This window comes from Bos indicus x Bos taurus, chromosome 10 (assembly GCF_003369695.1).
Source record: "Bos indicus x Bos taurus breed Angus x Brahman F1 hybrid chromosome 10, Bos_hybrid_MaternalHap_v2.0, whole genome shotgun sequence".
Lineage (NCBI taxonomy): Eukaryota > Metazoa > Chordata > Mammalia > Artiodactyla > Bovidae > Bos > Bos indicus x Bos taurus.
The window spans coordinates 97907388-97920406 of NC_040085.1; the positions used below are offsets into that span (position 1 = coordinate 97907388).

A 13019-nucleotide genomic window follows, 5' to 3' on the forward strand; every position below is an offset into this window, starting at 1 on the left:
AGTCATTGCAGCAGACTGCGGCCTCCACACCCTGGTCCTGTCTTCCCTCCGTCCCACCCATCACAGTGCTGCCGCTCATTGCCCTGCTCATCATAGTTCTCACAAAAAATGTAGAAGTTTTTTCATTAGTGCACAAGACCCTTCATAATCTGGCTGCCTTACTCTCCGTCTTAATTTTTGCCCTCTTCACGAACCGTTTCAGAGAATAAGAGACATAGGCACCTCTGCACACATTTCCTTTAGTTACACTGTTCCACTTAGAAAATGTCTTAAATTATCATGTCCTTGCACATTTCCTAGATTTCAGAAACACTTACCTTCTGTCTCACGGCCTCCTCATGCCTGTCTTTGGCTGGAAAATTCCTAATCATCCTTTTAGACCCTCTTTCAAACACATCCTCTAGGACACTTTTAATTAACTCATTGACACCCTCTCCTCCACGCACCCAAATCATCCTATGTAGCTGTTACTGTGAAAGAGAAGAACTGATAATTCCTGGAGGAATGATCTCTGCTTGAGTTTTGGCCTGCCTGAGACTGAGCTGTCAGGACCTAACTTATCAGGGATTCCCCAGACAAGAGAGTGAGAGGCACCCCCAAAAATGCTGAAATGGCAGCTCCTAGAAGCAACACTGAGTTTGTGTGTTGATCTCTTCAAAAGTGCCTCCGTTCAGCTTTCTCTCTACAGAACCCAGAAAAGTGTTGCTGTTGTTATTGAATGAGTGAGTGAAGTTTGTGTAACTTTAGCTCTCTCCAAAGTTCCAAAAGTCTACAATCACTGATGGTTCATTTTTTTTAAAAACGCAGAAATGGATTTAGTAGTGGTTCAATTATTGCAATTTTGAAAACAAGTAAGTTAGCTCCCATGAATATCCTTATCAAAAAGCTGTTAATGCCCAACAGTCCTATTTGTATCAGTTCACATGGTAATATCGAAAATAATTACTAAAAAAGGAAAATGAAAGTCACATGAATCCCTTTTCCCTCCATACCGGCAGTTTTTATCCACTCTCACATCTCTTGATCTGGTCTTTCTTCTCTACCCTGCTGGAGCCTGGCCTCTCTCATGCTCTCAAGCACCTATGAAGCCCCCCACAGTCCCCAGACCCACACTCCCCTCCCGCCCGCTGCAGACTCCCAGTCTTGGGCAACGCTGTTGGCATGTGGCTCCTAATGCCTGGCAGGAATGCCCAGGTGTGGCGGGGAGAGAGAGAGGTTTGCTCTTGTTCCCTTAATCTACTTTTTCCTAGAACCTTACTTATCTTCTGCATTGTAGTTAGGCATGACAACCCTATTGGTACTTAATTTCAAATATATTAAGTTTAAGTGACCTTTTGTGAAGTTTGTTGGCTCAGTGGTAAAGAATCTGTCTGCCGATGCAGGAGATTGGGGTTTGATTCCTGGGTCAGGAAGATCCCCTGAAGAAGGAAATGGAAACCCACTCCAGTATTCTTGCCTGGAGAATCCCATGGACAGAGGAGCCTGATGGACTTTAGTCTATGGGGTCACAAAAGAGTCAGATAGGACTTAGCGACTAAAAAACAGGATCAGTTCAGTTCAGTCGCTCAGTCCTGTCCTACTCTTTGCGACCCCATGGACTGCAGCACGCCAGGCTTCCGTGTCTACCATCAACTCCCAGAACTTGCTCAAACTCATGTCCATTGAGTCAGCGATGCCATCCAATCCTCTCATTCTCTGTTGTCCCCTCCCCTCCTGCCAGGAGGAGAAACAACAGGGTACACTATCATTTTATGGTAGCCCGTGTTCTGAGTTCTTATCCAGTGACACAGAAACAGACTTTTGACATGTATATTATCCATCACTTGGCATCCGGCTTGTATGTAATATTGGAACAAATGTTCTTATAACTGAATGCTTGACCTGATTCAGTGAAGGAGTTGGATGATCCACTATAAATACTCTTAAGGATAACATTTGTAAAGAAACATGCTGTGTACTGGGTTTGAGCTTTGGAAATTACGTTATTTTTGAGAAGAGGGAAGGTCTCTCTGTCCACAAATCTGGTCTAATATCCAACATGAATCAGGAAATCTTTGTTGAACACCTACTGTGTGCTGCTGGGGGAATAGAGCAGCAAATAAAGTAGACAAATTTTCTACTTCCTGGAACTTCCTCTCTGCATCGGCTTCTTCAGGACAGGTGTATTCTTCGTCATATTTTCTCAGTCGCATTTCTCAGGGACACACATTTCTACTCATTCCAACTGCCATTCATCCGTTTGCAAGATCCCGATACTACCTAACATGAACTGTGTCTGACTGTGTCTAAGTGAGAAGTTCACTTACACCAATGGACTGACCATCTATTTGTTCTTTCAGCTGCAGCAGTTTTGCAGTAACATGTTGGAGGAGCACCAGAGACTCACAGTTCAGGCCAAATTACAGACAATAAAGAACGAGAATCTGAAAAATAAAGAGCGAAGTGCCAGGATAGCGGCGTGGCTGCGGAAGAACACATAATTTACTGGTGACTTTCAGCCTTTCGCTTGCGTATTATAATGTGCTCACAGTTTTGTCCTCCAATGTTCTCTGAGTCTGGAAAACCACACGTTTTGTTTGCATTTCAGTCACCTTTGCTGCTCAGAGTCCTGTCCCTCCCATGTTGTCACATTTGGCTCAGCGACTGTTGGGGATTTGGCCAACCATGCTGTATTTCTGGGGAAGATTTTGCTTCATGTCAGGCTACGAACCACATAATTTACTTTAAATGCCTTGGAAAAACAAATTTACCTTGCAGAATTTCGCTCATTCTGTTGTGAAGGCCAGTGGAATATTACATCATTAGCTAAATGAGAGCATTCTTTTCTGAGGGAAACACAAATTTGCAATGCTCTAGGGTTTATTTAGTTCAATACCGAAAAGAGTTATAAGCAAATGACACAACAGTATAATGAAATAGAAACCAGAAAAATAATATTCACTGGCAGACAGAAAAGCCAAAGAAATGCAAATTTTAAAAAGAACAATTTTATGAGCCATTGTAAGTGCCCCAGAGGCAAGAAACGAGTCTCCTCCTGCCCCTGTCTCTCTCCCCAGTGTCTGCTGCATCGTCCCACACTTTACTGGCTACTGAACCTCCTGGTGTCACAAAGAGACCAGGGTCATAGCACCCACGAAGTCCCTGTAGGATCGCTGTTGTGGAGACCAGATGGAGACCAAGGCTCTGCTGAAGCTCTGGACTGTATACTTCACCTGTGGGATGGACTGTCTTTCAGCCAAAGTATAGCCGCAAAAATAGTGATGTCAACAGACAAATAGCAATTATGGGCTCATTTCTAGTGCCAAGGAAAATGGTCAAATAAAGAGAAATAGAACTAACGGATTAACCAGAGCATCATCTTTACAACTTTGCACTCAGGGGGATTACGTTCGAAATGGGGTTTCAATTGGCCAAATTGAACCTGTTTGTAGTCTGGACAACTTTAAACGTTGTCATCAGTCCCCATGTACAGAATTAGCTCAGTTTTGTTACCTCTGATTTAATCAGGACCGCTAAGGCAAATCACCCTACTCTAGACTTTGTGTGTCTACTGTTTAAATTCTTAATTTTGATTTTGTTTTTACAGAATGGGGGTAAAACTACAGATCTCCTATCTACCTCAGAGTGATGCTGTAAAGACTAAGGATTATGTCAATGAAAAGCCTCTATTTTTTTAAATTTAAAAGAAATTGGAATATAATTGCTTTACAATGTTGTGTTAGTTTCTGCTGTGTCACAATGTGAATCCGCTGTATGTATACATATGTCTCATCTCTCTTGAGCCGCCCTCCCGCCCCTCTAGGTCATCAGAGCTCCGAGCTGAGCTCCCTGTGTTATATAGCAGCTGCCCTTTAGAAAAAGCCTTTAAATATGTTGTATAAGCTCAAGGTAATGTGATCTAAGGGTTTTTTTAAGCTCACTTTCATATTCACCTTGCAGGAAGATTCTCCCTGTGAGGGAGTGGGAAACTATGGGGCGTGAGAATAAACCAAAGCCATCTGCACAGACTTGATGATGGATTGTGGGTCCAGGAGACTGTTCTTTAAGTTCAGCCATTTAAAATGTAAGCAATAAACCACCTCCATGGCTTCGAATTATCGCTGTGCACTATCTCCGTGTGTGGTTTTTAACGTGCATTCTCTATTTCCTGTGTCTCTTCCAGTCGTCCGGCGCATCTCCCCATCACCGCGTCACGTATCTCCCCACTGCTCTCTCCTCCTCTCCTCCTCTTCCACCCGCTCTCTCCCCTTGGGTTCCCCTGTCCTTCTCCCTTTCCAGTCACCTCGGCGTCCTTCCACCTGCTTATCCATGTCCCCTCTCCTTGGTCTTCCTCCCCTCCTGTGCTTACTCCACCAAGTGTACTTGGATGCTGGTGCCCGGGGTCCGAGCAGGCCCTGACGCTTGTTAGTAGGTGATGCCAAGCCCTGATCCTACCAGAGGAGCACACGGGGTTCTTCAGACCATTCGTTGACCAAGTCCTATTACAGTATAGCTTCTGTAGTCATTACACAGCACTGAAAGCGTTTATTCAAACCAAATGCCCAAATATTTTGCTGATAGTCCTTCCTCTAAATATGAACAAGAGTTCTGAACAATATACACTTTCTTGTACTTGGATGAAGCCAGTCACTCCAGATAAGCATTTTATTACATTTTATTAAATCGTACCTTATATTTAGTATAAAAAGAAGTAATTATTGGTTACTGTGATAGCAGTAAGTCAGACACTATGGCAGATTTGTGTAAATGATAGAAATACTTTAATGACCAATGAGCCAGCTTATCTACTAGCACCACAGCTATAACACAATTTTTTGATCAGTTTGCTTTGTACTGTTCATCCTAAAACAGGTTCATAAGATATACAATGTATTCATGATTTTTTTTCAATTTGACAATCAGAAATTAAAGTTTTCCTTACAGTCTTATCCTTTTTTGCTCCTCAGACCCATTTGGTGACTTTCCATTGTTGACCTTAAGTGAAAGAACAAATGCCTTAGTCTTGAGGACTCTGGATGCTCTGTAACTTAGAGCTCTGGGGCCAGTTTGTACAGCAATTTATTTTGAAGAAGGAAGAAGCAAAACGAGCTTTTAAAAGCTCTGCTTGATTACTTTTCCTGTTTACTCCAGTAAATGCTATCTTTTTTTCCATCTAGACTCTAGCAGGATTATCCCAAGCTTTAAGAGAGACTTAAAAATAAATATAACTGCTCCTTTGTATAAATGAATTATGTAGTGTAGTCAGCAGCATTAGAAACTACACATATATTGCCTCCAGCTCGATCTTCTGTCCAATTACACAACATTCAGCAAAGACGTTCTTCACTGCACATGTGTTGAAGAGTTATTAGGACTCTTCCTTTCCCCTTCCTTTCATAAACAGGTCAGTCCTAAGAGTGAGGCATCAACACCAGTGGGAGCTGAGGGGCAGCTGGAACAGGGTATAAGAGCTTGAGTAGGTGAAGATGGAGTCCAGCCAGCAGGGAGCAGCTTGAAGGGTGAGTAGAGTGGTCACAGGGTGCAAGGAGCTAGCTTATGACACAGACCGTCAGAGCCCAAACAGGGTGAGAGTGGGGGAGTCCCATAGTGGAGTGGAGAGGACGTTCAGGTTGGAGGGGGGGTCAGCATAAGGTATCAGTGCCTGAGGAGAAAGAGGAAGGCATTCTGTGGGATGGGGGCAGGCAGAGATGGAAGCGTGTGGGTGGATCAAATGAGACAGTTTACAGATGACAGTAGGGTACAGATTTCTCACTGCTGGAGAAGGGAGTTGCAGATACTCAAAAGGAAAAACCAGAATGAACCCTTTGTTGTTGGATTGAAATGGAAGGTATTGATGTTAGCAGTTCTCAGTAAACAGATTTACACATATGGCTTTCCAGGTGGCGCTAGTGGTAAAGCGCCCACCTGCCAATGCAGGAGATATAAGAGATGCGGGTTTGATCCCTGGGTCGGGAAGATCCCCTGGAGGGGGGCCTGGCAACCTACTCCAGTATTCTTGCCTGGAGAATCCCATGGACAGAGGAACCTGGCAGGCTACAGTCCATGGGGTTGTAAACATCCATGGTCTCACATAGACATAGAATTAAAGAAGTAGAAAAAAATTTGTTTCTTGTGATGAGAATTCTCCATTTACTCTCTTAACTTTCATATGATACATATAAAACAGTGTTAATTATATTTATCGTATTATATATTATAGCCCTAGTATTTATCATCTCTGAAAGTTGAGATAATTTGTCTTTTAATCATATCTTTTGAATACCTTCAAGTAACCCCTCCGTCCATGCCACTCTCCCCCATCCCCTGCCTTTGGTAATCATAAAAATCTGATCTCTTTTCCAGGAGTTGGTTAGTTTGTTTTTGAAGTGTATGCTTAGTCCCTCAGTCGAGTCGGACACTTTTCCACCCCATGACTATAGCCTGCCAGGCTCCTTTGTCCATGGGGATTCTCCAAGCAAGAATACTGGAGTGGGTTGCCCTGCCCTCCTCCAGGGCATCTTCCCAACCCAGGGATAGAATCCAGGTCTCCCGCATTGTGGGCAGATTCTTTACTGTCTGAGCTACCAGGGAGGCCCATGAATACTGGAGTGGGTAGCCTATCCCTGCTCTAGTGGATCTTCCTGACTAAGATATCGAACCAGAGTCTCCTGCATTGCAGGCAGATTCTTTACCAGCTGAACTACTGGGGGGAGCTCATGTTTTTAAAGTATAATTGACTTATAACACTATGAGAGTTCCTGGTTCACAACGTAGTGATTTTATATGTCTGTACATTACAAAATGGCCACTACAATACGCCCAGTTATGATGTCACCATATGAAGATATTATGGAATTATTGACCATATTCCCCACACTGTGCACTTCCTACCTGTGACATTTATTTACTAGCTGGTAACTTGTACTTCTTCATCACCTTTACCTATTATTCTCCCCTCCAGTATTTCCTTCCCTCTGGCAATGACGACCTGTTTGCTGTCTTTATCAGTGACCTTGTTTCTGTTTCTTTATGTGGGTTCATTTGTCTTGATTTTTAGATTCTCGATCTAAACTAAATCATACATTATTTGTTTTTCTCTGGCTTACTTGTCTTAGCATAATACCCTCGGTACACCCATGTTGTTGCAAAATGCAAGATTTAATTTTTTTGTAGCTGAGTAATATTCCATTATATGTATATACACCACATATTCTTTATCCATTCATTCAATAATGGGCACTTGGGTGTGTGCGCGCTCAGTCGTGCCCCACTCTTTGTGACCCCATAGACTGTAGCCGGCCAGGATCCTCCATGGGATTTTCCAGGCAGGAATACAAGAGTGGGTTGCCATTTTCTACTCCAGGGGTTCTTCCCTACCCAGCGACTGAACCTGTCTCTTGAATCTCCTGCATTGGCGGGCAGATTCTTTACCACTGCGCAGTTGCTTCCGTATTTTAGCTATTGTAAAAAAATGGGGCTCTAAAGGTAGCTCAGCTGGTAAAGAATCCGCCTGCAATTCAGGATACCCCCGGTTTTATCCCTGGGTCGGGAAGATCCCCTGGAGGAAGGCATGGTAACCCACTCCTGAATTCTTGCCTGGAGAATCCCCATGGACAGAGGAGCCTGGCGGGCAAAAGTTCATGGGGTCACAAAGAATCGGACATGAGTGAGCCAGTAAGCACAGCGCACAAACATAGGGAGCATGTATGTTTTCTAATTAGCGTTTTTACTAATTAGAAAAGGGAGGAGCCAGGGGTAGTGCCTGTCCACCGATGGACACATTTGGGGGGTGGGGGTCGCTGGCTGTGGTGCCCTGGGGTACTGGGGGCTAGTGCCAGCTCTCAGGTGGGCGGGGCTGTGTCCTGACCTTGCTGTGACCCCCCGGGAGTTCTAGGGTCCTTCAGCAGCCAGCCTGCTAATGGGTGGGGCTGTGTCCCTTCCCAGCTGGCTGCTCCACCCCAGGCCATCAGATCCAGTGCAAACTGGCTGATGGGTGGGGCCTGGACCGGCACTAGTAAGCTGGAGGCAGGATTCTGAAACGGTGTTTACCACCTCCAGCGTCCTCGGGGTGGGACGAGCTCCCACAAGTGGCTGCTGACAGTGCTTGTGTCCCCGGGGTGAGTCCCAGCTGCCTCCTGCCTGTCCAGGAGGCTCTCCCGAGATCAGCAAGTGGGTCTGGCCCAGGCTGCTTTCCCATTACCGTCTCTGCACTGGGTCCCCGGGAGTGCGAGATTCTGTTTGCGCCCTTTGAGTGGAGTCTGTGACCCATGGCCTTCCGGCCCTCCTGAAAGTAAGCCCCGCTCGCCTTCAAGACACGCTTCCCGGGGGCTCCTCTTCCCGTGGCGTGGCCCCTGGCTGACGAGCCTAGTGTGGGGCTTGGCTCCTCAGCCTTGGGGAGAACCCCTGCAGTGGTGACTGCCTTCTCATGGGTCAGTTGCTGGGGCGGGGCCCGGGACAGCTAGTGCTGGTAGTTCTACGGGGACACGTTAGGCTGGGCCTTGGGACACGTTAGGCTGGGCCTCGGGACGGATCGTGGGGTGGGGGGAGGTCCTGAGAACTGGAACCCAACCGCCCCTGCCGCGAGAACGCGTTGCTGTAGAAACAGGAAAGAGCCAGAAGCGCACGCGCGCTCGCCCGCGCCAGCCTCCTGTCGCCCGCCGGCACCCCCTGTCGGCAGAGTCAAACTGTGGTCTGCAGAACCCGGGTCCTAACGTCTCACCGCGGGGGGAAGAAGGTGGATTTGGAGCTGGGCGACAACCGCTTAGTCACCCACTCAGGTCAGTCTAACTGTTCTGATGTTACCACCTGGGGAAACAGAGGCTGAAGGCCCCAGTGCTAGGAGAGGCGGGCGTGTATGCTCAGTCGCTTCAGCCGTGTCTTAGACTCTTTAGTCTAAACTCTGAGACTAAACTCTTTAGTCCCGTCTTCAGACTCTCTGTGACTCTATGGACTGGCGGCCGCCAGGCTCCCTCTGTTCATGGGACTCTCCAGGCAAGAAGCCTGGGGTGGGTAGTCATCCCCTTCCCGACCCAGGGATCCAACTCGCGGCTCTTCTGTCTCCTGCATTGGGACCGCGGGTTCTTTACCACCTGTGCCACCGAGAGCAGAAGTCAGTGGGTGGAGGGGGGTGGCGGGGGGATGTTTTTTTAAGGCCCTACCAGCGTCCCGGGCCGCACCCGAACTGGACCTAACATCTACCGGTTTTGAGGGGAAGCCTTGGCCTTGCTTGCCTAAGTATTCCAGACGCGGCCGACGCTGTGGCTGCCCTGTCTGTCAGGGAAGCACCCTTCCCCAGAAGTCAGAATTTAGGACCAGCTCATTTACTGCCAAACCCTGTTTACTTCGGTATTTTTGTTTTGACTGTCCGCTTGAAAGTGAAAGCGTGGGTAGCCTTTCCTTTCTCCAGGGCATCTTCCCAACCCAGGGATTGAACCCATGTCTCGTGCATTGCAGGCGGATTCTTTACCAGCTGAGGTATCAGGGAAGTCCCCGACTATCAGCTTGGAACATGGTTAATATGCTGAGAAGCCACAGGTGGAACGTTTTAATCCATGCTGTCCTCCAAGGGGTCTTCCCTAACCAGGTATCAAACCTGTGCTTTTATGTCTCCTGCATTGGCATGGGAGTTCTTGACCACTAGTGTAACCTGGGCAGCCCTAATCCACAACCTTACTATAAACCAGACAGCGTGGCTCAGACAGTCAAGAATCCACCTGCAATGCAGGAGACCTGGGTTGGGAAGATCCCTTGGAGGAGGGCATGGCAACCCACTCCAGTATTCTTGCCTGGAGAACCCCTTGGACAGAATCCCCACGCAAAAGTTCATGGGGTCACAAAGAATCGGACATGACTGAGCCAGTAAGCACAGCACACAATAATAGGGAGCATGTTCAGTTCAGTCGCTTAGTTGTGTCCGACTCTTTGCGACCCCATGAATCGCAGCACGCCTGGCCTCCCTGTCCATCACCAACTCCTGGAGTTCACTCAAACTCACGTGCATCGAGTCGGTGATGCCATCCAGCCATCTCATCCTCTGTCATCCCCTTCTCCTCCTGCCCCAAATCCCTCCCAGCATCAGAGTCTTTTCCAATGACTCAACTCTTCGCATTAGGTGGCCAAAGTATTGGAGTTTCAGCTTTAGCATCAGTCCTTCCAGTGAACACCTAGGACTGACCTCCTTCAGAATGGACTGGTTGGATCTCCTTGCAGTCCAAGGGACTCTCAAGAGTCTTCAACACCACAGTTCAAAAGCGTCAATTCTTCAGCGCTCAGCTTTCTTCACAGTCCAACTCTCACATCCATACATGCATGTATGTTTTCTAATTAGCGTTTTTACTAATTAGAAAAGGGGCCAGGGGTAGTGCCAGTCCACCGATGGACACATTTGGGGGGTGGGGGTCGCCGACTGTGGTGCCTTGGGGTAGTGGGCTACTGCCAGCCCTCTAGTGAGCGGGGCTGTGTCCTGACCTTGCTGTGACCCCCCGGGAGTTCTAGGGTCCTTCAGCAGCCTGCCTGCTAATGGGTGGGGCTGTGTCCCTTCCCAGCTGGCTGCTCCACCCCAGGCCATCAGATCCAGTGCAAACTGGCTGATGGGTGGGGCCTGGACCGGCACTAGTAAGCTGGAGGCAGGATTCTGAAACGGTGTTTACCACCTCCAGCGTCCTCGGGGTGGGACGAGCTCCCACAAGTGGCTGCTGACAGTGCTTGTGTCCCCGGGGTGAGTCCCAGCTGCCTCCTGCCTGTCCAGGAGGCTCTCCCGAGATCAGCAAGTGGGTCTGGCCCAGGCTGCTTTCCCATTACCGTCTCTGCACTGGGTCCCCGGGAGTGCGAGATTCTGTTTGCGCCCTTTGAGTGGAGTCTGTGACCCATGGCCTTCCGGCCCTCCTGAAAGTAAGCCCCGCTCGCCTTCAAGACACGCTTCCCGGGGGCTCCTCTTCCCGTGGCGTGGCCCCTGGCTGACGAGCCTAGTGTGGGGCTTGGCTCCTCAGCCTTGGGGAGAACCCCTGCAGTGGTGACTGCCTTCTCATGGGTCAGTTGCTGGGGCGGGGCCCGGGACAGCTGGTGCTGGTAGTTCTACGGGGACACGTTAGGCTGGGCCTTGGGACACGTTAGGCTGGGCCTCGGGGACGGATCGTGGGGTGGGGGGAGGTCCTGAGAACTGGAACCCAACCGCCCCTGCCGCGAGAACGCGTTGCTGTAGAAACAGGAAAGAGCCAGAAGCGCACGCGCGCTCGCCCGCGCCAGCCTCCTGTCGCCCGCCGGCACCCCCTGTCGGCAGAGTCAAACTGTGGTCTGCAGAACCCGGGTCCTAACGTCTCACCGCGGGGGAAGAAGGTGGATTTGGAGCTGGGCGACAACCGCTTAGTCACCCACTCAGGTCAGTCTAACTGTTCTGATGTTACCACCTGGGGAAACAGAGGCTGAAGGCCCCAGTGCTAGGAGAGGCGGGCGTGTGTGCTCAGTCGCTTCAGCCGTGTCTTAGACTCTTTAGTCTAAACTCTGAGACTAAACTCTTTAGTCCCGTCTTTAGACTCTTTGTGGCCTTATGGACTGGCGGCCGCCAGGCTCCCTCTGTTCATGGGACTCTCCAGGCAAGAAGCCTGGGGTGGGTAGTCATCCCCTTCCCGACCCAGGGATCCAACTCGCGGCTCTTCTGTCTCCTGCATTGGGACCGCGGGTTCTTTACCACCTGTGCCACCGAGAGCAGAAGTCAGTGGGTGGAGGGGGTGGGGGAGATGTTTTTTTAAGGCCCTACCAGCGTCCCGGGCCGCACCCGAACTGGCAATAACATCTACCGGTTTTGAAGGGAAGCCTTGGCCTTGCTTGCCTAAGTATTCCAGACGCGGCCGACGCTGTGGCTGCCCTGTCTGTCAGGGAAGCACCCTTCCCCAGAAGTCAGAATTTAGGACCAGCTCATTTACTGCCAAACCCTGTTTACTTCGGTATTTTTGTTTTGTTTTGACTGTCCGCTTGATGCCCTTTCTCCAGGGCATCTTCCCAACCCAGGGATTGAACCCATGTCTCGTGCATTGCAGGCGGATTCTTTACCAGCTGAGGTATCAGGGAAGTCCCCGACTATCAGCTTGGAACATGGTTAATATGCTGAGAAGCCACAGGTGGAACGTTTTAATCCATGCTGTCCTCCAAGGGGTCTTCCCTAACCAGGTATCAAACCTGTGCTTTTATGTCTCCTGCATTGGCATGGGAGTTCTTGACCACTAGTGCAACCTGGGCAGCCCTAATCCACAACCTTACTATAAACCAGACAGCGTGGCTCAGACAGTCAAGAATCCACCTGCAATGCGGGAGACCTGGGTTGGGAAGATCCCTTGGAGGAGGGCATGGCAACCCACTCCAGTGTTCTTGCCTGGAGAATCCCCATGGACAGAGGAGCCTGGCGGGCTGCAGTCATGGGGTCACAGAGAGGACAAGGTTGAACTACTAAGCCAGCTAACCAGCCAGGCAACTCTTAGGAATAACAAGCAGTGCTTCAGGTAGATATGTTGTTCAAAACAAAGGGAAACTTTCTAAAAATAATTTCTTAAAGCTAAATTTAGACTTGTATTGAAAAGAACTTTAGGCGAATGCATTTAAATAGGTTTTACTTCTACTTTGTAAACATTAGTCAGATTTTCATGGAATCCAAAATTTCTAAAAACTAGTTTCTTGCTGTCAAATCACTATTTGTTATGGTTTATAATTGCATTTTGCAATATAGATGGTACAGAGAGTACAGCTTAAGAATATTTTATTGATACAAGTAAACTTTATTGATACAAATGAATGTGCTTATCCAAGAATATGGTTATATTTCTCAGGAAAACTTGCTCTAGCTGAAATATTGACTTCCTGTAGTTTGCATAAACCTAGGAAAGGATTGAAAAGGATTTTAAATCATAAAAAGGATTTAAGTGAATCCAAAGTTAATTTGGATTTGCAGAAAAGCAAAATGGCTGTCTGGGGAGGCCTTACAAATAGCTGTGAAAAGAAGAGAAGCGAAAAGCAAAGGAGAAAAGGAAAGATATAAGCATCTGAATGCA

At 48.2% G+C, this 13019-nt stretch overlaps 2 protein-coding genes across 4 annotated transcripts in view; both read left to right on the forward strand.

Annotated features, from left to right (window-relative positions):
- LVRN (laeverin) overlaps window positions 1–4097 on the forward strand; it is a 79155-nt gene extending 75058 nt beyond the window's left edge. For 2 of the 3 annotated variants that reach the window (XM_027552641.1, XM_027552643.1), the window contains one exon: window positions 2340–4097. In XM_027552641.1, coding sequence (XP_027408442.1) covers window positions 2340–2480 — 141 coding nt within the window. In that variant the 3' untranslated portion in view covers window positions 2481–4097. The remainder of the gene's footprint in view (window positions 1–2339) is intronic. The other variant, XM_027552642.1, reaches the window with a different exon arrangement.
- A 7016-nt stretch (window positions 4098–11113) lies between these two features.
- ARL14EPL (ADP ribosylation factor like GTPase 14 effector protein like) overlaps window positions 11114–13019 on the forward strand; it is a 29361-nt gene continuing 27455 nt past the window's right edge. The window contains exon 1 of the mRNA XM_027552645.1: window positions 11114–11356. The gene's annotated coding sequence lies outside the window, so the exon portion shown is untranslated. The remainder of the gene's footprint in view (window positions 11357–13019) is intronic.